A 25,927-nucleotide genomic window follows, 5' to 3' on the forward strand; every position below is an offset into this window, starting at 1 on the left:
AGGAGGCTGTTAGGGACACGGAGTGTGTAGGAGTCGAATGGGGCAGTGGGGGGTAGGGTTGAAAGGTGTCGAGTTTTCGACTGGAACACCCTGTCGAAAGGGGACCCTGGCGGCTCCAGCGAGCACTACCGACCGGGCCATTAAAAGTCCAGTCGGCGGTGCTGTGGGGCTAAGGCAGGCTAGTCCCGACCTCTCCTGGCACCACACTGTGCCCTGGAAGTGGCCAGCAGATCCGGCTCCTAGGTTGGGAGGAGCCACAGGGCTCCACGTGCTGCCCTGAGCACTGGCTCCCAACTCCCATTGGCCAATGGGAGCTGGGGGGGGGCCGAGAGTAGCGCGCAAAGCCGCCTGCCGCGCCTCTGCCTAGGAGCCGGATCTGCTGGCCGCTTCCGGGGCGCAGCGTGGTGTCAGGACAGGCAGGGAGCCTGCTTTGGACCCGCTGCACCGCTGACCGGGAGCTGTGCCAGGTAACCCTGCGCCCCAGCCCCAGCCCCAGCCCAGTGAAAGCGAGTGAACCACCGAGGGAGGGGGAATGTCGTGACCAGGGGGCGGGGCCTGGGGAAGGGGCGTGAGGGGGCGGGGCCTGGGGAAGGGGTGGGGCTGGGATGTTTGGGTCTGTGCTTTGAATGGCAACGCTGGGGGGCGGCGGGGAAGCCGGGGCGGGGCTGCGCCAGGAAAGGCAATGGGGCGCGGGGAGGGTATTCAGGGGCTCGGGCGCTGCGGGCTCCTCCTGCCCCGCCCCGCCCCGCCTCCCCGCCCCGCCCCGCGCCGCCCGCGCCCCGCCGGCCTGCGGCTGAGCCTCCGCAGCGCGAAGATGGCGACGCGGGCGGGCGGGAGCCCGGCGCTGCGGCGGCTGCTGCGGGGACCCTGCCTGGCCCTGAGCGGAGCCCGGTGAGCCCCGTGCCCCCGGCTCCGGCATCGCCCCTCTCGACCCGCTCCCCTGCGCCCCCGACGTGCCCGTCCCCGGCGCCCCCGGACCCCCATCGCCTCCGGCCCCCGCGCCCCGACGTGCCCGGCGCCCCCATCGCCTCCGGCCCCCGCGCCCCGACGTGCCCGGTGCCCCCATCGCCCCCATCGCCTCCGGACCCCCGCGCCCGTCCCCCCGCGCCCCGACATGTCCATCCCCGGCGCCCCCATCGCCTCCGGCCCCCGCGCCCCAACGTGCCCGTCCCCCGGCACCCCTATCGCCTCCAGCCCCCGCGCCCAGACATGTCTGTCCCCAGCGCCCCAGGCGCCCCCATCGCCTTCGGCCCCCACGCCCCGACGTGCCCGGCGCCCCCATCGCCTCTGGCCCCCGCACCCCAACGTGTCCGTCCCCTCTGCCTCGGACCCCGTTACCCCAGGCCCCGCCCCCAACGTGTCCATCCCCAGCGTCCCCATCGCCTCCGGCCCCTGCGTCCCGTTCTCCAGACCTCTTGCGCTGGGGATGGACACGTTGGGGGTGGGGCGTGGGGTAATGGGGTGTGGGGCCGACGTGTCCATCCCCCACGCCCCCATCGCCTCCGGCCCCTGTGCCCCAATGTGTCCATCCCCACGCCCCCATCGCCTCCAGCCCCTGTGCCCCGACGTGTCCATCCCCTGTGTCCCCATCACCTCGGGCCGCTGTGCCCCGACGTGTCCAGCCCCGAAGTGTCCATCCCCCGCGCCCCCATCGCTTCCGGCCCCTGTGCCCCAATGTGTCCATCCCCAGCGCCCCCAGCGCCTCCGGCCCCTGCGCCCTGTTCTCCAGACCTCTTGCACTGGGGGCGCTTGGGATGGACACGTTGGGGGTGGGGCGTGGGGTAATGGGGTGTGGGGCCGATGTGTCCATCCCCGGCGCCCCCATCGCCTCCGGCCCCTGTGCCCCGACGTGTCCATCCCCGGCGCCCCCATCGCCTCCGGCCCCTGTGCCCCGACGTGTCCATCCCCGGCGCCCCCATCGCCTCCGGCCGCTGTGCCCCGACGTGTCCATCCCCGGCGCCCCCATCGCCTCCGGCCGCTGTGCCCCGACGTGTCCATCCCCGGCGCCCCCATCGCCTCCGGCCCCTGTGCCCCGACGTGTCCATCCCCGGCGCCCCCATCGCCTCCGGCCCCTGTGCCCCAATGTATCCATCCCCACGCCCCCATCGCCTCCAGCCCCTGTGCCCCAATCTGTCCATCTCCTGTGTCCCCATCACCTCCGGCCCCTGTGCCCCGACCTGTCCATCCCCGGCGCCCCCATCGCCTCTGGCCCCTGCCCCCCAACCTGTCCATCCCCTGTGCCCCCATACCGCCATTACCCCAGGCCCCTGTCCCCCAATGTGTCCATCCTCTCCATCCCTGCCCCTCATACCCCCATTGCTTCTGGCCCCTGTGCCACCCCTTCCAATGTCCCCCATCTGTGTCCCTTTCCATCCATCACTTCTCCCAAGGGCCTCTCCACACCTGGGACACCGGGCCCTCCCCATCATCCCCGCACCTGTCCCTTCATTAGCGCCACTGTGGGCCCTTTGTCACCTCTCCCCTGGCCTCTGTGTCATCATCTTCCCTCCCCATTCCCCACTCCTACCCTGGACCTCTGCACCCCCATTGTCTCTCCCCTCCATCACTGTGACCTTTTGCTCTTGGCTTGGGAGCCTTGTCCTCTGGTTACCTAAGGCACTTTAGTATCTGAGTTTGCAAAATTCCCACACTAAGTTGGGGGGTCGGAGGAAGCTGTTTGAATGGCTGGGGAAGGGCAGCCCCAAGCTCGGACTGAGCTCTGCATGCTTGAAAGGCCAACAATTAGCTGCAAGTGGCCCCTTCTCCAATGCCCAGGCAGCCAGGGTTGGGCCCAGAGGGCAGGGCATGCCACGCCACGCGCTCTTGTCCCAGGGTACTGTAGTGTTAGGAGAGAGAATGAATCAATTTCCATGAGTTTGATACAATTGAGGGGAGCGGGAGAGATGGGGGCTCCTCTAGGAGCCGACTTGGAAACACGGGGGTCATTTACACTTAAACCAAGGGGCCTGATTCTGCCCTCCAAGTCTGGAGTAATTGCACTGAAATCAAAGGAGTAAGAGGAGAAAGGCCTGCAGCCCCTAAGCTGGGCATAACAGATCTGCAGCAGAAGAGAGCCCCCAGGTTAATAGTAAATGATCCTGTGCATCCAGATAGATTTCAAAGCCCTTTGTAACAATGATGTGGCAAGGGATTGATGGGCAGCTTAGTCCCTCGGTGGAGGGTCACTCCTGGCTGCTCTGGATTATTAGGATTCGGAGGGTGGAAGGATGGAGGAGGGGGCCAAGTGGAGGTTTGAAATGTTCAGGAAGCATCTGGGAGGTTTGTTTGAATCCAGGAGAAGGGTTATTTATCTTTCTCTCTGATGTTAATGCTTTACTAGAGATTGTAGCATTGGGGCAAAGGTCTTGCCAGGCACAAATTGTGCATCTCTGCTGATTTTCATGGGAGGGACAGATGGGGGGAGATGGATCTGTGTCTGCATCAGTGTACCATGGCACCACTACTCTGGCACCTCCAGGAGATTTCCAGCCCTTATGGTTGTGAAGATAACTTTCCAAAGATGTCCTGTTGCAGCACTGTCTTCCTGAGTCTGCAGCCAGCCTGCAACAATAGCTCAGAGAGAGAGATGCTTCCTGGGTCATTAGCACTGAAGCCCAACAGCGCTATAAATGTCGCTCTCACTCCCACACTGTTGATTGGTTTCACCAATGATGAATTGCTGGGATTAGGGGCAGACTTTGAGAGGAGTACCCATATCCCACTTGTGTGCACCTTTCACCCCCTTGTGAGTTCAGCCCTGGAGACAGCCTCTTACTTTGCCCGTGCAGGTGAAGAGTTCGGAAAGGCCACTGTGCAGTTGCTTATTAGACCAGGTCTTGGACCAAAGGTGGCGCCCCCTGTGTCCGAGGGGCTTGAACAGGAGGCAGCCTGATAAGTGTCTCTGGCACAGGCCTCTCTACGCCGTACCACACGGAAGCGTTTCCCTGAAGAGCCACAGATTAGACAGGAGCGCAGACCTTGCCTGCAGGGCCTCTGCTGCCAGACTCCGAAAGGGAGCTGCAGCAGCCAAGCCCATGTACGCTAGTGCTTCGCATTCTCCTCGGCTGGGATGCCGCCCTTCCTGGTGGCGCTGGGGAGTGGAGTTTTGAAACCCTGTGGTATTTTTTTAATCCCAGTTCTTTGCTATTAGGACCTCAATTGTTAGTTACCAAGGGTTCCTTGAAGAAATGTTACTTCCTGTGTTTTACGTGTAAGTATTTTTGAGCCTGTGGCAATTGATGTCTGTCTATTTTTGGTTGAGAAAATGCGCTTGTCCTCCTCTGTAAGCAAGTGGACCCAATTAAAACCCCCGGACTAAAGCAGCAAACAGCCTCAGTGTCAGGTAGCGGATTCGGCACATTCCCCTCGAAAAGAGCCTTGGACCCTACCCGCCTCTGGCAAAACCCTGCGTCAACAAATAAGCCAGCGTGCCCTGGAGGTGCCGTGCGAGCCAGCCTGATCCAGTGCGGGTGGGGGATTCGAATTCCTGAATGCCGGGGGGAGGGCGGTTCGGAGGCGGGATACGTGTTGCTCGCTGCCAGTGCCCTGCGCTCTGATCCCCTGAGGATTTCGGTGTTCTCAGAGGGCTGGTTCCTTACACAGGTAACAAGACTAGTTCAGTTAGGTGGCTGTGTTATGGGTTTTCTTCCTCATCTGGCCTTGTTCAGTTACCTGCTCCTGGCTACTGGGACAATGCTTCTGGCAGGGTGTAGGTTGGTCCTCCAGGGCATCTATCAGGGCAGTGACTTTAGACCGCGAGGGAACCCAGCAGTGCATGGCAGATGCCTCCTATTGCTGTTGACAGCCTGTGGGTGCCAGAGAGAGAGGGCCTGACTGCAGCCCCATATTCACTCCCTTCTACGCCTCGGCCCATCTCGGCCATTGCTGACCTCTGCGCCTTCTTCCAGGGGATACTCCAGGGACAACGAGGGCAGCTGGTTCCGCTCACTCTTTGTCCACAAAGTGGATCCCCGAACAGACGCTCATTCCACACTCTTGTCGAAGAAAGAAACCAGCAACCTGTACAAGATCCAGTGTGAGCTGCCCCTCTCCTTATCCCTCCCTTGGCTCCTCTCCTGAGATCCTTTCCAGGCCACTGCAATCTGCACGCCAGTGTCAGGGAGGGTGGTCTGTGTTCAGGGATAGCCTTGTCATTTGTGGGGCTCCTATCTGCTGGCGGTGGGCCTTAAGACCCCCCACAGGCCAATCCCGTTGGGGGAGCGCCTCCATCGCCACTCCTCCCCCTGCCCCCGGTTGCAGGAGAGATGGGCCATGCAGTGAGCTGCAGCGTAGCAGGGCCCCAAGCAGACATTTGCCTTGTGTGTGTTTAACGCTGGCCCTGTGTGGGGGGTGTTAGCGGGGGGTGTGGAGGGCTCCTCTGCCCTCTTAGCTGGGGGCGATGTGGGAGGGGGATCTGACTGGCAAATCACCCAGCTGGCCCAGGAGGTAAATAAACCTTCTCGGGGATACGGCGCCTGTGCGCGCACACAGGTTCTGCTGGTGCACCGCACTGCCCTGCATGCCCCTGCTGTCCAGTCCTGCCCATCTCCCCGATGCACCTTAGTCCTGCCCTGCAGCACCCCCTGCTGTTCACTTCCTGGTCATCTTGAAGCTGAGACTGGCAGTCGTGCCAAGTCAGAGGCTGGTTCCTGGTCTCCAGGGCCTGACCCCGCTGTGCGTTAGAACCAGGGTTATGCAGAGAATCATGGGGGCGGTGGGTATATGAAAGCAGTGTACTGCTCGGAGGGTGAGAGCTGCATGGAGGCCAGACACCCGCATATCGCTTTGCCCAGCCCAGAAAGATGGCTGGCTGCTCTTAGCCCTGCCCTTGTGTTCCCTGGGGATTGGGGCTGAATTTCTGCCCTGCTGATGTTTCTTTTCTGTCTGTTTCCCTGCTGCAGTTCACAATGTGAAGCCCGAATGCCTGGACGCTTACAACAGCCTGACGTGAGTGTCTCTCCCCCACACACACACCTGTGCAATAGGTTCTAGCGGGGTTGACTGATGGAGCTGTTCCTTGTACGGGACCCTGGGTAGGGAGGGGAAGGGCCTTGTGGATAAGGCACAGGACTGGGAGTCAGGACTCCTGGGTTCTGTGTGACCTTAGGCAAATCACTTCCCCTTTTTATGCCTCAGTTTCCCTGTCTGTAAAATAGGGGAGGGGATTCTGACTCACCCCTCGCTCGGCTTTGGGGTCTCATTCCTGTGTGTTTCCAAAGTGCTTTGAGACCCTCAGCAGGCTGATGTGAGAGCCCCAGCTCTGCCTCTCAGCTTCCTTCTGCAGCTCCATGTTCATTCCCCAGTCCCTGCTCCACTTTCTATCCCATCTTCCTTCCCTGTCACGTGGACCCCAGGTTCACAGACTCTGAATTGTCCCTAGCCTCTGTTTGCCAGAAGCTGGGAATGGGCGACAGGGGACGGATCACTTGATGATTCCCTGTCCTGTTCATTCCCTCTGGGGCACCTGGCATTGGCCACTGTCGGTGGACAGGATACTGGCCTGGATGGACCTTTGGTCTGACCCAGTCTGGCCGTTCGTATGTTCTGTGAGGCCAGTGGATCCCTTATCCCTCTCGCTGTCTCCAGGGCCTTGGCTTCAGGGTTGCCAAAGGAAGCAGGAGTGTGTCAGCTTGAGTTGACTCACTGTGTTGCACGGGGTGCGGCTCATCCCTAGCAGCCAGCACTTTGCTCCAGTTCATGCCTGAGACATTCCCGGCTGGGTTGGAGGGGCAAGTGGGGGGCCATGGGTGGAGACCGGCCCGTTACCCCCATAAGGAGGGAGTGTTTGGTCACTGCCAGAGCCCTGTGTTCTCTCACCCTGACCCCAGGCCCCAGCACACTCTGAAGTCTGCCTTGGAGTGGCAGCTGGTGCAGCCCCCCATTAGCTGGACAGGTGAGGAGAAATACCACCCCTCCCTCTGCCAGCTTCAGGTCTCTGCCTCTTGCTTCCCCATCTGCCCAGTCCCTCGTAGCCTGGGCAGCGGGAAGAAGGACCCTAAATGCAGCTCTTCTGCAGGGCAGTCCGAGCCACCCATGGGCATTGCCCCTCTGACCCTTCTGCATCCTCTGCAGGGAGGAGGTGCTGCCCAATCTGCACTCGGACACCGATTACCCGTGTGACCTGGTTGGGAACTGGAACACGTGGTACGGCGAACAGGACCAGGCAGGTGAGCAGGCAGCCGCCGGACAGGACTCATGGGCTCAGGAGGGGGCATTGCCCACGGTTTTGGTGCCCCAAGGTGCAGCCAGCTCGGGAGGCAAGGTACCAAGGGCTGGGCACCTTGACTTGGGGTGTGCGATGGAGACCTGGATTATCCGTGGCCCAGAGCTGGCCTCAGATGCGCAGCCTGTCGTTCTCTCTGTGGCTCTCCTGCCCTCTGGTGGAAACAGACTGAAATGCAGGTGAGAGAGGGGTTCAAATTAAACTAACTGGGTGAAACATCTGGGAACTTTGAAAATCCCCTCTCAGGTTTTAGAAGTTAATCTCCTCTTCACAGCATGGGAGTTTGATATTCCCGGAATAAACGTGTTGCCGCGAGCCACGTATGTTACAAGGACTTTGCATATGGCTTTGCCAATGCACCCCAGCCCCACACATAGCTCCCCCTGTTATTCCAGGTCTGTTTTGCACACAGCTCTTCCAACGCACCTCAGTCCTGACCTGCACCACTCCCTGCCATTCCAGTCTCGGTTCTCTTCGCCCCAGCTCTGCTGATCAGAATCCCCCCTGCTCTTTTACTGCCAGGCTTTATCTTGAGCAGACGCTGTCAGGCATGTCAAATCATGTGAGTGGTTTTCTGATGTGGGCAAACTCGGCTTTTGGTCCAGCTGACTCATTGTCACTTGGGTCTTGAACCTAGGTCTCTGGCTGTAAAGAAGGAGAAGCTAACCCAGCACCCCTTCTCCACAGCTCCCATCAGCCCCTCTTGTGCTTAAGGTTGATAGCACAGATGAAATTAGAAGCAACAAAGTAAAGTCATGCAGAAAATCCTCCTTGCCCAGCATGCGGTAGAAAATCAGTGATGGGCCAAGGAGGGTGAAATTGGTGGCGAAGGTCAGGGCTGCAGCACTGCTCCAGACTAGCCCAGAAAGGAGGCCTAGCTTTGGAGAGATGGCCATGGGTCGTAGTGTGTATGTTCTGACTTCCTCCGATCCTGCTGGGCAGGTCGCCTAGCAGCTCTGACCTTGGCTGAGAGATAGGGTGGAATTTGCAAGTCAGGTGGGATTAGCCCTGGAGCATGAGGCAGCTTGGGTGGAGTGCCTGGGTCCCTGGAAAGTCGCTGACCACTCGTGTTCACCTCACAAGGACTCCCAGCCAGGCCTGACTCTCTCGTTGCAGTGCACTTGTGGCGTTTCTCCGGCGGGTACCCGGCACTCATGGACTGTATGAACAAATTGAAACAGAACAAGGTACCGCACGCTTCACCGCAACTCATCCTCACCATAATTCCGCCTCAGCTCTGCCATGCGACCCCCCACGGTGCTGCTTATGCACTCGCTCCCTGCCCAGGGACTGCAATCTCCCTGCCATGGGCACCATGTCACTGCCCCAGCTGGCAGCCCCCTGCCTCCCCTTCTTCCCCCTGCAGGTGCTCCAGGCAATGCTCCTTCCCACCCATGGGGCACTAAGGCCCGGATTTGCACTCCGAGCCCCTGGGCACAGTGGAACCCTAGTGCGCCATTGCTGGGATTCATGTTCCCAGCCCCTGGGGGCAGCGGCTTCTGTCAGCTGTTGTTCTTTGCAGGAGTACCTGGAGTTCCGCAAGGAGAGGAGTAAAATGCTGCTGTCTCGCAGGAACCAGTTACTCCTGGAATTCAGTTTCTGGAATGAGCCTTTGCCCCGGGTCGGGCCCAACATCTACGAGCTGAGAACGTACAAGCTAAAGGTGAATCGCTCCTTCCTGCGCCACGTGGGGGAGCAGTGCCCAGGGCTGCTTGGGGCTGCTAACCCTGCAGCTGGGCTGAGGACAATAGAGCAATGAAGCAGCACTGCCTTTGGACCTGTACACAGGCAGGTACCCGGAGCAGGCCTTGTTACCCGGGGTAGCTGAACCCCAAACCCTGGTGACTCATCTTTGTCTTCCAGACAGTGTCAGGAACTAAATCAATGGGGACACAGCTCCTCCATCTGACAAATGACTGGTACAAACAGGAGAGCTTTCACTCAAAGCTCCTTCTTTATTGAGTCTCCAGCACCCCCACATATGCAACAGCAATAGTCTAGAGCACTGGGTGAGCAGCTAGGTGGGCCCACCTGGCGCTGACCATTTGATCTGCTATCCTGGTCTGGCAGTGGCCTATGCCTGATGTTTTGGGGGAATGAGCACCTCTGTTACTGCAGCTCGTCAGCTCTGCCCTGCTGTACAGGGTGGGTGAGGGTGTGGGATTCCTTTCTGGCCCAGGTGGGCAAGCAGAGCCTGAGAATGACCTTGATCCCCAGTTTACAGAGGATAAAAGCAGTCGTGACATGGTTTTAATTCCTTCTCTTTGTTTCCAGCCAGGGACCATGATCGAGTGGGGGAATAACTGGTAAGCATTGAACCTTCAAGCCTCTTTGTATTCCTGAAGAGCAATCCCAGTGCTGTGCAGAGTGGGAACAAAGCCCAGATCTGCAGGGGTCTCTGGCTGGACAGGGACCCATAAATGATCTGGAAAAAGGGGTAAATAGTGAGGTGGCAAAATTTGCAGATGATACAAAACTACTCAACGTAGCTAAGTCCCAGGCAGCTTGCGAAGAGCTACAAAAGGATCTCACAAAACTGGGTGACTGGGCAACAAAATGGCAGATGAAATTCAATGTTGATAAATGCAAAGTAATGCACATTGGAAAACATAATCCCAACTATACATATACAATGATGGGGTCTAAATTAGCTGTTACCACTCGAGCAAGAGATCTTGGAGTCATTGTGGGGAGTTCTCTGAAATCATCCACACAATGTGCAGCGGCAGTCAAAAAAGCCAACAGAATGTTGGGCATCGTTAAGGGATCGATAATAAGACAGAAAATAGCATATTGCCCCTATGTAAATCCATGGTATGCCCACACCTTGAATACCGTGTGCAGGTCTGGTCACCCCAACTCAAAGAAGATATATTGGAATTGGAAAAGGTTCAGAAAAGGGCAACACCAATGATTAGGTGTATGGAACGGCTTCCGTATGAGGAGAAATTAATAAGGCTGGGACTTTTCAGCCTGGAAAAGAGACAACTAAGGGGGGGTATGATTGAGGTCTATAAAATCATGGCTGGTGTAGAGAAAATAAATAAGGAAGTGGTATTTACTTCTTCTCATAACACAAGAATTAGGGGTCACCAAATGAAATGAATAGGCAGCAAGTTTAAAACAAACACAAGGAAGTATTTTTTCACACCATGCACAGTCAACTTCTGGAACTCTTTGCCTGAGGATGTTGTAAAGGCCAAGACTATAAAAGCGTTCAAAAAAGGACTAGATAAATTCATGGAGGATAGGTCCAGGATGGGCAGGGATGGTGTCCCTAGCCTCTGTTTGCCAGAAGCTGGGAATAAGCAACAGGGGATAGGTCACTTGATGGTGACCTGCTCTGTTCATTCCCTCTGGGGCACCTGGCATTGGCCAATGTTGGAAGACAGGATACTGGGCTAGATGGACCTTTGGTCTGACCCAGTCTGGCCATTCTTATGTAGTGCCAGTCCATCCAGCTTTAACTGAAATCTAACCTCCCTGGAACTGTCTCTTGAATGCCATGAGCCCCATAAGCGAGGCCCAAAGCAGAGCAACCAGCACCTTGTATCACCCTAGGCTGAAGGAGACAACATTAAATGCTTGTGTTGAGAATGTAAGCAGTGGGATGCTGGAAGTTAGAGCACTAGGGTCAGAGTCAGGAGACCCGAGTTCTAGTCCTGATGATGCTGTATGTTGTTTGTTATTTGTAATGTGGTAAAACCAAAGGCAGCTCCAAACAGGGAGCAGGACCCCATTGTTCTCGGCACTGTACATGTGTGTACTAAAGTGTCCCTTCCCCAAGAAGTCGCCCGTTTGGCATGTGATCAGAGCCACATTAGTGACTCACTCAAGGTCACACGATAAGCTGCTGAGTGATCTTGGACAAGACAATTCATCTCTCCATGCTTCAGTTTCCCCAGCTGGGAGCCTTACCCACTTTGTATATGTGCTCTGAGGTCATTGAAGGAAATTCCCTCAATAAACGCCCAGTGCATTCTTCTTTCTTTCCCCTGCGCCAAGCTTTCCTTTCACCTCTTTGCTCGATGCTGGCTGCTGCTCCAGCTGAGGCAGTGGGCTTCCACGGGTTACATCTGCTCACTGTTCTGTGGCAAATAACACAGACCACTGTACTGAAGATCAGTGTAATCGAAAGCCCGGTCCTGCTAGACTCCTGAGTGACCCCACTGACTTCCGGATTGCCTAGTGGTTAAAGTACTGGAACTTGGGAGAGCTGGGTCCATTTCCTGCCTCTGTCACAGACTCTCAGCACAACCGTGGGCCAGACACGTAACATCTGTGGGCCTCAGTTTCCCCATCTGTAATGCGGAGACAATGCTTCCTCCCTACCTCGGATGGATATTCGGAAAAGACCCTTTCTGGGGCAGGGAGTGTTTCTTACTGTGTGTTCATACAGTGCCTAGCCCAACGGAGGCCTGGATCTCAGCTGGAAATTCTAGCAGCCACTGTAATGTAGATACAAAGAACTTAGCAGGCACCCTGCCCCTGTGGTGACGGTCCCAGTGTGGGTAGCTGACACAAGGGAAGGCTGCAGGATTGGGCCTATAGTGGGAGGTGAGTATCTGTATTGAACTATTGTTGGATGCAGAAATGGACAGTAGTAGTATATAAAGGGGGTCTGCATTGGGCAAAAGCAGTCTGATCTTTTCATGCCAGCATTGGCCATGTCTTAGTTACATGTATCCAAAATAAGATACAAGCATCTCTTTGACTAATATCAAGGTGGGGGCTGCTATTGTATCAAAGTTATGGCATGTGTAAGACTCTAGCTAGGTGCTTAGATTGTCCTTGTCATCCCTGTAGCATCTGAGCACCGTCCAATCGGTAACAGATTTCATCCTCTCCAGCCCCCACCCCTCTTGCAAGGTATGGACGTGTTAGCCCCATCAGACAGGATCTGAGGTGCAGGCTAGATGGTGTGACTTGCCCAAAGTCTACGATGGAGCCAGGAATTGAACTCAGGTCTGCTGAGACCTAGGCCAGGCAAGTCCCTGAGCCATTAGACCGTCCTTCCACCTTTAAGTGGCTAACCATCGAATCTCAGTTGGATTTTCACTCTGCTTTCTTTGCTCTGTTTTCTCTCTCTCTTGCTGTTAATTTCTTCCTCTTAGCTGGAGGAGCCAGGTAGAAGCCTGACCTGTTCTGACTGTACGTATAACACGCTATGTGTGTGAGAACGGTGCCCTTTAGTGCCCAGCTATGGTGACAAGAACAGCCCGCTACTTCTTCCCTGGTGATGTTGTTTCTCCTGTAGCTCTAAGGGTCGAGGCCTGTGCGTCTTGTGCTGAAGTCTCCTAGTTCAAGCCCTGCTGCTGACCTTGGCAATATGCACGTGACCACTTCTTGTTGCACATGGGTGACAGATATGTTTAGCTAGCCAGTAGTCTGGGGTCATTAAAGGAGACTTGCATAGCAGGAGATTGGATAATTAGGATTTGACAGAAATTTTAAAACACCTCTTGCAATGCTGGTTGCGTCCCAGAGCAATGCCACCTGATTCCTTCTCTCCTCCTATGTCTTTGCTAGGGCTCGGGCCATTAAATACCGTCAGAAAAACCAGGAAGCTGTGGGCGGGTTCTTCTCCCAGATTGGAGAACTCTACGTGGTTCATCACCTCTGGGGTAGGTGGCTTTCTTTTTCCTTTTGAGTATTTATTAGCCATTATCTGGCCTGAACTTCAGCTGGTGGGTAACTTTGCTCTGCCAGCACTGCAGCACAAGGGTCCCACCTTTGTGAGGATGCATCCTAGAGCATAAAACTCCCATGTGCCCTCCCTCGCCACTTAATCAACTTCAGACCCTGGCTGTTCCAAAAGGGAGATTTAGTTTGATTTGCTGGCCCTAAATTTGTTCCCTTATTCCCTCCCCTGATGCCCTCCTAACACATATACACCATCTCCCCTTTACCTTCATGCCTCTGTTTTTACCCTCTTGGCTGCTTTTAGAGGCTGGTCCTTATCGCAGTGCTGAAAGCATTGTAAGATGGTTTATTATCACCAAGTGCCTTTAAAGAAGCTCCTGCCCCATCAATTACATTTTGTATCTCCTGACTTGTACATAGCCATGAGAGCTGAGCAGGGATTCCATTTCAGGGCGGGGTTTGAGATTTCAAAATTTGGTTTGATTCCAGTTCAAAACACCTCCCAGTTATTGCTCAGTTCTGATACTGCACTGCCGTAGCACGTAGGAGCACTAGTTATGGAGCAGGAATCCCTTGCGCTAGGCACTGTACAAACGCAGAACAAAAAGACACATTCTCCACACAGTTGTATTCCCGATCTCCACACCGCTCTGGGGCAGCTCTGGTGTGCTGATGGGGAGCCAGGGACCTGACAGCCCTGCCAACCCCGGTTAGTGAGGAACTGGGAGTCTGAACTCTCTGGGTATGTCTACGTTGCAATTAACACACACACCTCTCCGGCTGGCTTGTGTCAGCTGACTTGCGGGGCTGCAAACACTGCAGTGTAGACATTCAGCCTTGGACTGGAGCCCAGGCTCTGAGATCCTTGCCCCGGGCTCCTTCTTGAGCCTGAAAGTCGACACCGCCATTTTACAGCCGCGTAGCCCAGGTCAGCAGACACGGGCCACTCAGGGGTGGTTAGTTGCAGAGTAGACCTACCTATCCCCAGGCTCTGGGCTCTCTATCAGTCCTCCAGGCTGGCAGGAAAACAGCCAGGTTTGCAATGGCAGGCAGGGTTCCATCAGGTTCTTGCTGGTTTCTGGGGGAATTCCACCAAAATCGACACAGTCCCGCAAAACATAAATTCCAAGGAAAAAATGTTTAATCCAAAATTTTCCTACTAGGTCTAGTTACCCGTGCTGCTTGGCAACCACAGCCCAATTGACTAGGGCAGACACGTGATTTTTAAAATAGGAACATTGTACATTTCCTTTGTACCTTTCATCTGGAAGGATCCTTGTGTGTTTTGCAAACTGCTTCCAAAGGGAGGGCCAACAAAATGCAGCCAACTCTGGGGTGGAACATGGTAGCTTGGTTTAACAACGCTCAGCAGCATACACAATACTTTAGGACAAGGAGTGAAAATAACTCTGTATCCAGTTGAAAGTGCAGGGAGGTAGAGTGGTGTTACTCGCACTGAAATCTGATGGAAAGACACTGGGGAGAATCCCTAGCTCCTGCAAAAAGCAATCAGCTGAGATGGCCACGAACCATTTCTGAACAGCTAACAAAGTGTACGTGGCCAGCCTTGCCACTGCTGCATCCCTTCTCCAGTGGAAGATCACCCATGTGCAATGAGTTTGGTGGGTCTCAGCCCAATTCGAAGTGGACCGTTATCCTCATCACAAAACCCACCATTAACATTGGCATCCTTGGTAGGATTGAATTGCTCCTGGAGAGTGACCCTTCCACTGCATTCATGTACACAATCCTCCTATCAAAGAACTCCACACACACCCCCCCCCCCCAGCATTAAAGCACACCATGGAGACACACCAAGACTTAGGCTGTCCCGCCAGTGCTCCCTTTTGCCTGGAATTCTTGCTAAGCTGCTGGTGGCAGCAAACACTGAAGAACTTAGCAAATGTGGGGGTGCTCCCCCCTCCACACCTGGCGTTTTCTTCTTTCAGCCTACAAGGACCTACAGTCCCGAGAGGAGACAAGGAACGCTGCCTGGAGGAAGCGAGGCTGGGATGAGAATGTGTACTACACAGGTGAGTGCTTCTCTGGAGCGGCTGCTGCTGTTGTGAGCTCTAATCCTCATGTTCCAGGGCCGAAGCCAGTTGTCAGCTGTGGTCAGGAAGAAAAGCCCCCGCTGATATAGTGTTGCCCAGTGAGGTGTATTGTGGGGATTATCCGCTTTCCTAAGAAATAGTATTGGCTGCTCACGGCCAGAAAGAGGACACTGGAGCAGCTGGACTGTCTGTTTGCTCTGTTGTGGCACACCCTATCTCCTCTACAGTCAGCACTCCACCTGTCCTCCTTTTCAGTTCCGCCTCCTGGGAGGGGCTGGAACCAGTGTAAACGAGAACTCTCTTGGAATCAGTGTGTTGCAGTGCCTCCTGCTGGTAGAGTGGAGTAGCTGTGAGCTCCTCAGGGGCCAAAGTTGGAGCAGTGTGTACAGCCCCCTCTGCCCAGGGCTCCCATGCGCAGTGGTGATTGTTCCTTTTGATTTGCAGTCCCCCTGGTTCGGAACATGGAGTCTCGGATCATGATCCCACTGAAGATCTCCCCCCTCCAGTGACCCCGCCAGCACAGGAGTCGGCGAACAGACAGGAGTGAGACTCACTGGGGTGTCTCTGCAGTTCCCACGAAGGAATCTGTCCCTCTTTCTGTCTCTCTGAGTTCGAGGCCATGCTCTTAGCCCAGGTGCTTCCCTATTCCCAGGCTGCTCGGCTCTGTCGGGTGCACTGGTGGGACATGGATGAAGTTGGCTGAACCAGCACAAGGCTGCCCATGGTTTCCTATCTGTGGGTCCCCAGCTCTGTATGAATGGGCCATGGAGACTGAACTCCCCTTTGCCCTAACGCTGTTCTGGGGAGACATGACTATAGAGCGCAGCATAGCTGAGCCGTGCCCCTGTGGTGAGCAGAACAGACACTGAGCTAGCTAGACCAGTGTGTGCTGCTCTCTGGGTGCCAAGGCAATGTTCAGACATCTGAAGTTTTAAGCGCCACTCCCCTGCAAGCCATTCCTCCCGCCACTCGGGGAGGGACTGCTGCTGGTCTCCTTCCCAGCATGCCACTGGGAGAGACCCTTCATCATGCCTGGTTGTGTCTGTTACCATGACTGTCAGCACATGGCTAGCTTGGTGTAGGGAGAACTCCACCCCTCCTTCCTTGCCCAGGTTGGAATTCCAGTTCCTGGCTGTGGTGTCCTGTTCCCAGCGAATCTTGGCGCTATCCTTGGGAACAGGAAGTCCTCCAGCCTGCTGATGGAACCAGGGTGAACCGCCCCACATCTGCTGAGCCAGGGCCCTCCTTTGTAGGGAGGTGTATGCTGGAAAGTGGCTGTGGAGCCCAGCACGTCCTTTCCATTCACGCTTTCACGTAATGGCACCCAGATCCAATTAACTGACCTTACAAGTCCAAAGGCTTTTATCTAGCAGCTTTCAGCCGAGTTAGGCTGTATTCGCAAAAAGAAAAGGAGTACTTGTGGCACCTTAGAGACTAACCAATTTATAAAAAAAGAAAGGGAGTACTTGTGGCACCTTAGAGACTAACCAATTTATTTGAGCATGAGCTTTCGTGAGCTCTCTAAGGTGCCACAAGTACTCCTTTTCTTTTTGCAAATACAGACTAACACGGCTGTTACTCTGAAACCTAACCAATTTATTTGAGCATAAGCTTTCATGAGCTACAGCTCACTTCATCGGATGCATACTGTGGAAAGTATAGATCTTTTTATACACACAAAGCATGAAAAAATGGGTGTTTACCACTACAAAAGGTTTTCTCTCCCCCCACCCCACTCTCCTGCTGGTAATAGCTTATCTAAAGTGACCACTCTCCTTACAATGTGTATGATAATCAAGTTGGGCCATTTCCAGCACAAATCCAGGTTCCCCCCCGCCACAAACCCACTCTCCTGTTGTGCTGGAAATGGCCCACCTTGATTATCATACACATTGTAAGGAGAGTGGTCACTTTAGATAAGCTATTACCAGCAGGAGAGTGGGGTGGGGGGAGAGAAAACCTTTTGTAGTGGTAAACACTCATTTTTTCATGGTTTGTGTGTATAAAAAGATCTTCTATACTTTCCACAGTATGCATCCGATGAAGTGAGCTGTAGCTCACGAAAACTTATGCTCAAATAAATTGGTTAGTCTCTAAGGTGCCACAAGTCCTCCTTATCTAGCAGCTGCTGCCCTCTCCTGGCCTGACACCATGGTACTGGATGCTGGGAAGGTTCGATATACAGGGTGGTGCATCCTGGTGGCTTTGGTGGGAGCAGAGGGCATGTAACAGCAGGCAGGATTAAGTCCTTGGTTCAGAAACTGCAGATGAAGCAGAGTCCTTCTCCCCCTTCCATTATCCCTGTGACTAACTGGGGTTTAGCGAGCACTAGAAGCCATCTTCCAGAGCGGCATTGGCTCAGCTGGCGTGAAAAGTACACGCTGGGCTGTGTCAACAGATCTGCACCTTGCCTACTCTGGCAAACATAGTGCATGCAATACTCCAGCAGCGGGAGCAGGAGCCGTGTAGCCAGGACTTCTGCTGCCTGTGGTCTAGTGCTGTTCAGAAGCCATGAGCCCTTTCCACGCTACGACTTCTGCTGAGCTGCAGTGGGTGTGAATGGAGGGGCCATTTGTCTCTGCACATGCACAGGCCCAAGGAGCAGATACAGGAAGTGAGGTGCCAGTTTTAATCGCTTTTCTTACGCCTTAAGGCCCGATCTTGCAATCCAATCCATGCACCAATGCAGAATGCCCTTGACTTCAGTGGGCCGCCCTGCTAAATGCAATCTGATTGGAGGATCGGGCCCATAGCGTTTAGAGAGGAGCCATGTCTCTTTCTTGAAGACTTACTTTCTTCTTTGTGTGTGCAGCCCTCAGTCACAGGGGTGTTTGTCCCTATCACTAGTGTGAAGGGGAGAGAGAGAGAGAGGATAGCCTGAATGAGTGGAGAGGTGGTCATCATTCTACATGGGCCTTTCTGACAGAGGTCAATTCCTCCTGTGCATTATTTATCTTACTTATGACTAATGGCTATGTGGCAAAAAACAAAAAAGATCTGTTTTGTGTGTGAAGCATTTTCCTTGCGGGAACTTGTGTATGTCTGATCGCAAATGTAACTAAATATTTCATATGCTAGCCCTGGTCTCTCTCCTTGTGTGGAATACAATGCAGCCTGATGTGGGATGGGATCTTTGAGCGGGCGCCTTTTCCGACTTGCTCTACAGCCATCGTATGTAAAGCAGGCTGTAAAGTCCAAACTTGCCCCCTTCCAGGGGGTTGCTGATTTTTGTTAGTAAAGCCATTGTCAAGGCTGAACCCCCCTCTGTCGCTCCGAGCCCAGAAGATGGGGGCCCGCAAGGATTTTAAAAATTAATATTGGCCACTTCGGGCTTGTATTAAACTCTCAAGGTTAGAGCTTCTCTCTGACCCTGGCTTGGTAAACGCTGCCACCACCCAAGTACAAAAAAACCCCCTTGGACCCAGGAAGGCGCTCTTGGGAATTCCTCTCTGTGGGGCACCCTCAAGCCCTTTCTCACACACACACACACACACACACACACACACACACACACACACACCCCGGGAAGAGCTGAGAAAGGAAATTAGCTGTTGTTACCAACTAATCAACAACATGCACAAACCTTTTAGGACACCCAAAATCCAATCCCATTATTAAAAAAGGTAAATTTTATTAAAAACAAAAAGGAAGAAAATACATCTGAAACCTAGACTTTTGCTAGATTTTAAAAGAGCAATTCCAAAAATCAAGCACCCCAACTAGCTTTCTTGGGGGTCCAGCTTAAAGGTTACAAGCAAACAAAAGCATCTGGGGTTAGCACAGAGGAGTCCACAAGCCTTAAAAAAATAACAGAAATAAACCTCATTGCATCTATTTAAACATGCCCTGTCCAATGATTTGTTCTAGGTATGGAAGATGAATTTTTATACCTGGTTCAAGCCTTACATGGTATTCCTGCTTAAGGCATTGCTGCTCTGTGTGAGAACAACAGACAAAGGGAAAGTTTCTTTCCAATTTTAAAAAGTTATACCTTCCCATTGGCTCTTTTGGTCAGCTGCCCACTTTTTTTTTTTTTTTAACCTGCAGGACTTCTTAACCCTTTACAGGTAAAGCAAGTAGAGAACAGCTACCAAGAGGGATTTTACAGCTAACTGGCTGGCTGTCCATCAAAGGGAGCTACCCCGCCCCCACCTTCATTTATCACAGCCATAATATCTGCTCAGACTTGTCTGCTTCTAGGGTTCCTCTCTCAGGACTGCCCAGCCCACACCCTAGGTCCTTTGTCCCCAAGAGAGCCACTCCCACCTCTCTCATGTCCAAGTGGGCTAATGAGACACTTGCCTCGGAGAGTCAACAGAAACCACTTCATTTTTCTCAGCAGAATGAGCACCTGCTGGCTTGTTCAAGGTACAAACTATCCCAAAGCATGCTCAGAACCATGTAAGATAGTGATGAGTACCTGGTGTCAGTTACAGACAGCGCTGTTGTATAGTCATTGTATGGATACTCTATAGCTTTCAGGCATAAGGCCATTTAAACAAAGGATTGAGAGGAACAAGGAAGAGAAGATCCATAGACTTGAGAAGGAGGAATGATAGAGGGAGATGTTTTTAGATGGCAGAGGCTATGAAGGGGGGGGGTTGTACCATCAACGATGAGGTTACAGGGGACAAGAGAAGATGGAAAAGGCACCAAGTACCCCTGTTCTAATAAGATGGCTAGTGCTGCCTCGACGACCTTTGGGTGCTGAGCAGAGGATGGCACTATGTAGAGAAAGGATCTCAGCACAGCTCCGCTTTGAGAGTTATGTTCTCTTATGGTGAGAGTCAATCAACCCCTTTATGTGAGGCTGTAGAGAAATCCATTGAGGTTCAAAGACAGAGCTAAATGTGCATGAGTGTGACAGATATATGGGACATGTCATATCAATGATAATATGTAGGGTGACCGTCTGCATATCCAGTACATGCTTCTTCATGTTCCTTATGCATCTCTCCTTTTCCATCCAAGGCTCTCAAGGAGTCTTACTTATGTTAATGAATGAAGCCTGGAAGGCATTATCCCCATTTTACTGAGGGGGAAACCAAGGCACAGAGGGGGAAATATTGTGTGTGCAGTGTGTCAGCAGCAGAGTCAAAAATAGAAGCCGGATCATGTGCTTCCCTGCCCTATGCTTTAGCCAGGTCACTGGCCTCCCTAACCAACCTAAGGCCCCATTTCTCTTGTCAAAACTATTCTGCTAGGGGACTTCTTTACAAGCCAGTAACCCCTTGCCATGATTAGTGTTGTAGAGCAGCCAGGACAGCAGCATGCTTTAGCTGTGGCAATGGGACCGTGGTTAAAACCCATTTTGGTCCTGTCTATGCTGTGAGAGTGAGCTGTGTTAGAACTGCCCTGGGGCTCACAGAAGAATCACAGAAGATTAGGGTTGCAAGAGACCTCAGGAGGTCATCTAGTCCAACCCCTGCGCAAAGCAGGACCAACACCAACTAAATCATCCCAGCCAAGGCTTTCTCAAGCCAGGCCTTAAAAACCTCTAAGGAAGGAGATTCCACCACCTCCCTAGGTAACCCATTCCAGTGTTTCACCACCCTCCTCGTGAAATAGTTTTTCCTAATAACCAACCTAGACCTCCCCCACTGCAACTTGAGACCATTGCTCCTGGTTCTGACATCTGCCACCACTGAGAACAACCTAGCTCCATCCTCTTTGGAACCCCCTTTCAGGTAGCTGAAAGCAGCTATCAAATCCCCCCTCACTCTTCTCTTCTGCAGACTAAATAACCCCAGTTCCCTCAGCCTCTCCTCAGAAGTCATGTGTCCAAGCCCCCTAATCATTTTCGTTGCCCTCCACTGGACTCTCAAAAAATTGTCCACATCCCTTCTGTAGTGGGGGGCCCAAAACCAGATGTGGCCTCACCAGTGGCTAGATAGAGGGGAATAATCACTTCCCTCGATCCGCTGGCAATGCTCCTACTAATGCAGCCCAATATGCCGTTTGCCTTCTTGGCAACAAGGGCACACTGCTGACTCATATCCAGCTTCTCATCCACTGTAATCTCATCCACTTGTAAGCAGGTTCCCATGGTGCTGGTGGGGCAGGAGCATAGGGGCTATCTCTGCCTCTGGGGAGGAGGAAGCGGTTACTGTATTGTGGCCTGGTTCTCAACCCGCAGCCGCATGCGGCCCAATTAGCACACAGCGGCAGCCTGGCTGTGTGCTAAGAAAAATATCAAAATTTGCCACTCAGGTCTGGCAGGAGGTGGGGCTGGCTGATGGGGAGACAGCATCAGGCAGTGAGTGCTCCTGCCAGCAGCGGTCCAGTGAGTGGATCTGTCATAAACATACAGTTAAGGGTAGCATAAAATCCCTCCTTTACCTGTAAGGGGTTAAAAGCTCAAATAACCTGGTTGCACCTGAACAAAAGGACCAATAAAGGAAGATCTTTTTACATCTCTGAGGGGAGGTTTTGCTTGTGCTCTCTGGGGACCAGGCAGAAAAAAAAACCTCTCCTAAAACCCTACCTGAAATAAGCATCTAAAATTACAAAAATTGTAAGTAAAGCAAGGAAATACATTAGATTATCTTTTGTTTTAGCTTGTGAATTTTCCCTATGCAAAGAGGGAGGTTTATTCCTGTTTTTTGTAACTTTGAAGTTTTGCCTAGAGGGAAATCCTCTGTGTTTTAAATCTTATTACCCTGTAAAATTACCTTCCATCCTGATTTTACAGAGGTGCTTCTTTTACTTTTTTCTTTATAATAAAGTTCTGCTTTTAAGACCCTAATTGGTTTTTAGTGCCCTAAAAACGCAAGGATCTGGTCTGTGTTCATCTTGTTACCTATTTGGTTGGTATATTATTCTCAAGCCTCCCCAGGAAAGGGGGTGAAGGGGCTTGGGGGGGATATTTTGGGGAAACAGGAACTCCAAGTGGTCCTTTTCCTGAATCTTTGTCTAACTCACTTGGTGGTGGCAGAAATACCATCCAAGGAACAGGAAGAATTTGTGCCTTGGGGAAGTTTTTAATCTAAGCTGGTAGAAATAAGCTTAGAGGGTCTTTCATGCAGGTCCCCACATCTGTACCCCAGAGTTCAGAGTGGGGAGGGAACCCTGACAGGATCTCTGGAGAGGTTTGTGGGTGGGCTCTGGGCAGTGAGGGGCGGGGCTGGGCTGGGGGGCGCTGGGCAGCAAAGGTGAAGGAACTATGAGGTTTGCAGCCCACAACATTTTGGCACCTGAGGTGCGGAGCTCAAATGATGTCCCCTCGCTTGGGCCAAACTTTGAAAGGTCTCAATTCTGCCTTCTTCCTGTTCTACTCCTCTCATGGTGCTGCTCTATTCCTACCCCAATAAAGGAGAATTAACAACTTAAAATGCCTTGTTCAAAAATTTTAAGTAACACTTAACTTTCAAACACCTGAACAGCAAATGTAACTGTTCTTGTCTGCCTAGTAAATACTGGCATTTTTATCTGTTTGAATAATCAAAGTGGTGCTTTCTGTGCCTTCTTGGTTGCAAAGATTTGCACTGCTTCCTGAAGGTCCACAGTCTGGGCCAGCTCATGCTCTGTTGAGATGGCTGCAAGGCCGACCAGCCTCTCCTGTGTCATTGTGGAGCGTAGATGTGTTTTTATTAACTTCAGCTTGGAGAAGCTGCGTTCTCCACTGGCAACTGTTACAGGAAGTGTTAGACGTATGCGCAGAGCAACAAAAGCATTTGGAAAGAGGGTGGTCATCTTATTTGTGCACATATATTCCAGAACAGCCTTTGGAGTTGATCCTGCTGAAATGTATCTTGAAAGGGCTTTCAGTTCATCACCTAAATCACTCGTATCAATATCACGCATGTCATCATGTGTCAACACTATCTCTAGTGCACTGCATTGCTGGTGTAGGTCTTCTTCAGGTATCGTGAGGAGTTTTGGAATATCATGCAACATCCCAAATATACTGCTGTGTTCCTTGAGCTGCATGAAACGTTCTTCAACTGACTGTATTGCACAATCTAGCACCTGGTTAAAAAATTCAACTTTGAATTGTTGTTTGGGGTCTCTTATGGGATTATCCCGTGCCTCGTAATCAAAATGTCTTCTTCGGTGACTCTTGTATTCTTGAATGGTGGGAAAATCGCTTCAGTGTGAAGTTCCTCTGCCAACTTCTATGCACTCTTCAGAACATTTTGAAATCCCTCATCTGACCGGTAAGATTGTAGGTATGACTTTGCTTGGTCCAGTTGTTCCATTGCTCCAGATATATCAAGGTCAACACCTTGGAGTCTCTTGCTTTCAACATTTATTTCAAACAGTATGTCATGCCACAACACTAAGCCACACAGAAATTTGAAGTTATGTATGTTTCTGGTGATTCTATTTCCCTCTGCCACTGTTCTCCCACGAACAGTTCCTGTCATAGCATTACCCTCCATAATGGCAACTATGGCATCATCTAGCTTCCCAATTTGGTGTTTGATAGGCTTTATCGCCTCCACTCGACTTTCCCATCATGTGGGACTCAGTGGTTTCAGTGTCAGAGAGGATGTTCCGAGATGTTGCTTCAAAATTTGCCTTCGATGAGTTGATGCAGAGAAAAATACATAGATGCTTTGAATTACATTAAAAAATTCAGCAGATGCTCAAGAGAAGCTGATGCTGCATCACTGACCACCAAGTTCAATGAATCAGAACCTGCATGGGACAAAAAAAGCTCAAGGGTTTTACTCTCGGATCCGTGTCTGCACTCCTCTGTTCTTTCCTCTCAGGTTGGCACCATTATCATAGTCCTGACCTCTCATGTCAGCTATCATAATTCCTGTATCTTCCAGCTTTTTAAGAAGCACATTTGTCATACCAGCTTCTGTAGTACGATCAATGTCAATAAATTCTAGAAAATGCTCTGACAGTCACCATTGCAGGGACATTTTCATTAGGTTCTGTTGTTGTTACAAAACGCACCATTAAAGTCATTTGTTCCATATGGCTGATGTCAGGTGTGCAGTCCAGAATATCAGAGTAATCTCTTGCTGACTTCAGATCTGCCACAATCTTCTGTTTGACTTTTGTTGCCAGTAACTGTATGATCTCATTTTGAATGGTTTTTCCAAGGCAGTGGTGTGTGTACATTTCTTGGGTGGTGACTCTTCTTAGATGCTCCTGGAGTACAGCATCAAACTCAGCCATCAGCTCCACAACCTTAAGGAAGTTTTCATTGTTTGGCACATACAGCTGATCTGAAGTGCCACGCAGTGCTAGGTTTTGGGTAGCAAGCATTCTCACAATACAATGAGCCTTTTCAGAACATTTTGCCAGTAAAGATACTCTGATGCAATCTTCTTTTGATGCTGATCATCGATGGTGGCCTTTAACCTTAGTCTCATCTCAAGCTCTTTCCACCTATGGAATGCTCTCTGGTGATTTGCTGCCTTCTCATGGCATGTCAGATTTCTAGCCAGATTTTTCCAGTCCTTTGTTCCTGTAGAACCCAATGTAGCTGGAACATTAGACTGGAAGAGTTGGCAACAAAAACAGTATGCAGCATTCTGGGTTTTTGAGTACATAAGCCATGGCCTCTCCACTTTGTCACCACTGGGGATTTCACGCCAGTAATGTGTTGGATGGAAACTTCTGTTTTCATTGTCTTTGGGGAACATGAAGTTTTTCACTTGCTGTGGCCCATGCAGTACAAGCAAGTCCCTCAGGCTACTGCTCAAGTGGATCCACAGTCCTGGATCCTCTAGACTTAAGGAACTAAACTCAGCAGCAGCTGTTTCTTGCGCCTCCACCACACCCTTCTCTGATCTACACTTTTCTTCAGGAATGTGCATGGCTACATCCATTTGAGATGGAGATACGGATGCTGCAGTAGCTGCCAGGTCACCTGCACTCTGACTAACTGGAAGATCAGGCATCTCCTCACCACTCACATCCTCACTGGGGCCGGAAGGCTCACCGTGAACATTTGTGTCTATGTATCTCAGGAGAGCTCCTTCCTGCTTAGATAGAAAAGCTTCCTTTGCTTGCTTGCTTTTACTGAATGCTGCCCCAGAGGGGCGTTTTCTTCTTTCACTCATGGCTGCTGTTCTGGGCCAGCGATAGTGGCTCCCAGCACTCAGTTGAAGGGGACAAATAAGCAGGCTGGTAGCAGGGCCTGAGTGAGGGAAGATGTCAGCAGCTTAAGGGCCTAACTGGCTCCTACTACTTCAGTTGGCTGCCTGTTCTCCTCAAGTGGGTTCAGGGAAGCAGCAGGAAACAGGAAGCTCCCTGAGAAGCTGGGGTTAATCAGTCCAGGCCCTGGGGGGGCTAGAAAGGTACATAAGAGTTTCCTCCTCCTCCTCTCTCCCCTTGCAGCTCCTGCTGCTTTCTGTGATTCCCTCTCCCCTTTTCTCCTGCCTGCCTGTTCTATCTCTTGGGCCCTCCTCCCCATGGGATGTGCCTCGTGAGCATGGGGCAACCGACCTCCTTCCTGGGCGGGTCCCTAGTGAAGACTGTCCACCTTTCGATGCCGTGGCTACTATGCCGGCCATGGAGCCAGAGCCCGGCATCACGGAGGGCCCCCTTCCCACCCCCCAGATCCCTGAGCTTGCCTGAGAGGAGCCATTTTCCAGCGGCCTGGCTACTGGGGCCCAGATTCCTGCCTCTGACCCTCTCCCTGATTCTGCTCCCAACCCCTGCCCTGCTCCTACATTGGATCCAGCACAGCACTCCCCCATCTCTGTGCATCTAGTGCAGAGAGAATCCAAATGCACCAGCAGCAGACACCATTTTCTACACTCGGGGTCCTAGTGGCCCCCCCAGTCTGGCACCTGAGGCAACCGCCTCAGTTCGCCTCAGGGTAAGGCCAGCCCTGTGCAGCACCCCCAGGTTTTACATGGGACTCCGCTCCTGGCCCTGTGCCTGGGGTCCTGGTTGCCAACCCTGGCCCCGGGGCTCTGCTCCTAGCCCCACACTAGGGCTCGGGTCCTGGCTACCCGGCCCAGTGTGGCGTGGCTCAGGCCCTGGCTGCCCAGCCTGGCGCAGGGCTCCGCGCCTGGCCCCGCTCTGTGGAGGGGTCTCTGGC

The 25,927-nt window shown here is 52.7% G+C and overlaps 1 protein-coding gene across 1 annotated transcript; it reads left to right on the forward strand.

The window, feature by feature from the left end:
- The first annotated feature begins 646 nt into the window (after window positions 1-646).
- NIPSNAP1 (nipsnap homolog 1) lies at window positions 647-17,996 on the forward strand. The gene is made up of 10 exons (XM_037878963.2): window positions 647-891; window positions 4,908-5,035; window positions 5,901-5,946; window positions 7,072-7,166; window positions 8,339-8,409; window positions 8,745-8,885; window positions 9,497-9,528; window positions 12,752-12,846; window positions 14,815-14,898; window positions 15,364-17,996. The coding sequence occupies exons 1-10, from the start codon at window positions 683-685 to the stop codon at window positions 15,426-15,428; spliced, it is 966 nt and encodes a 321-aa protein (XP_037734891.2). The 5' UTR covers window positions 647-682; the 3' UTR covers window positions 15,429-17,996.
- Window positions 17,997-25,927: the final 7,931 nt, after the last annotated feature.

Source organism: Chelonia mydas, chromosome 15, assembly GCF_015237465.2.
Source record: "Chelonia mydas isolate rCheMyd1 chromosome 15, rCheMyd1.pri.v2, whole genome shotgun sequence".
NCBI classification, from domain to species: domain Eukaryota; kingdom Metazoa; phylum Chordata; order Testudines; family Cheloniidae; genus Chelonia; species Chelonia mydas.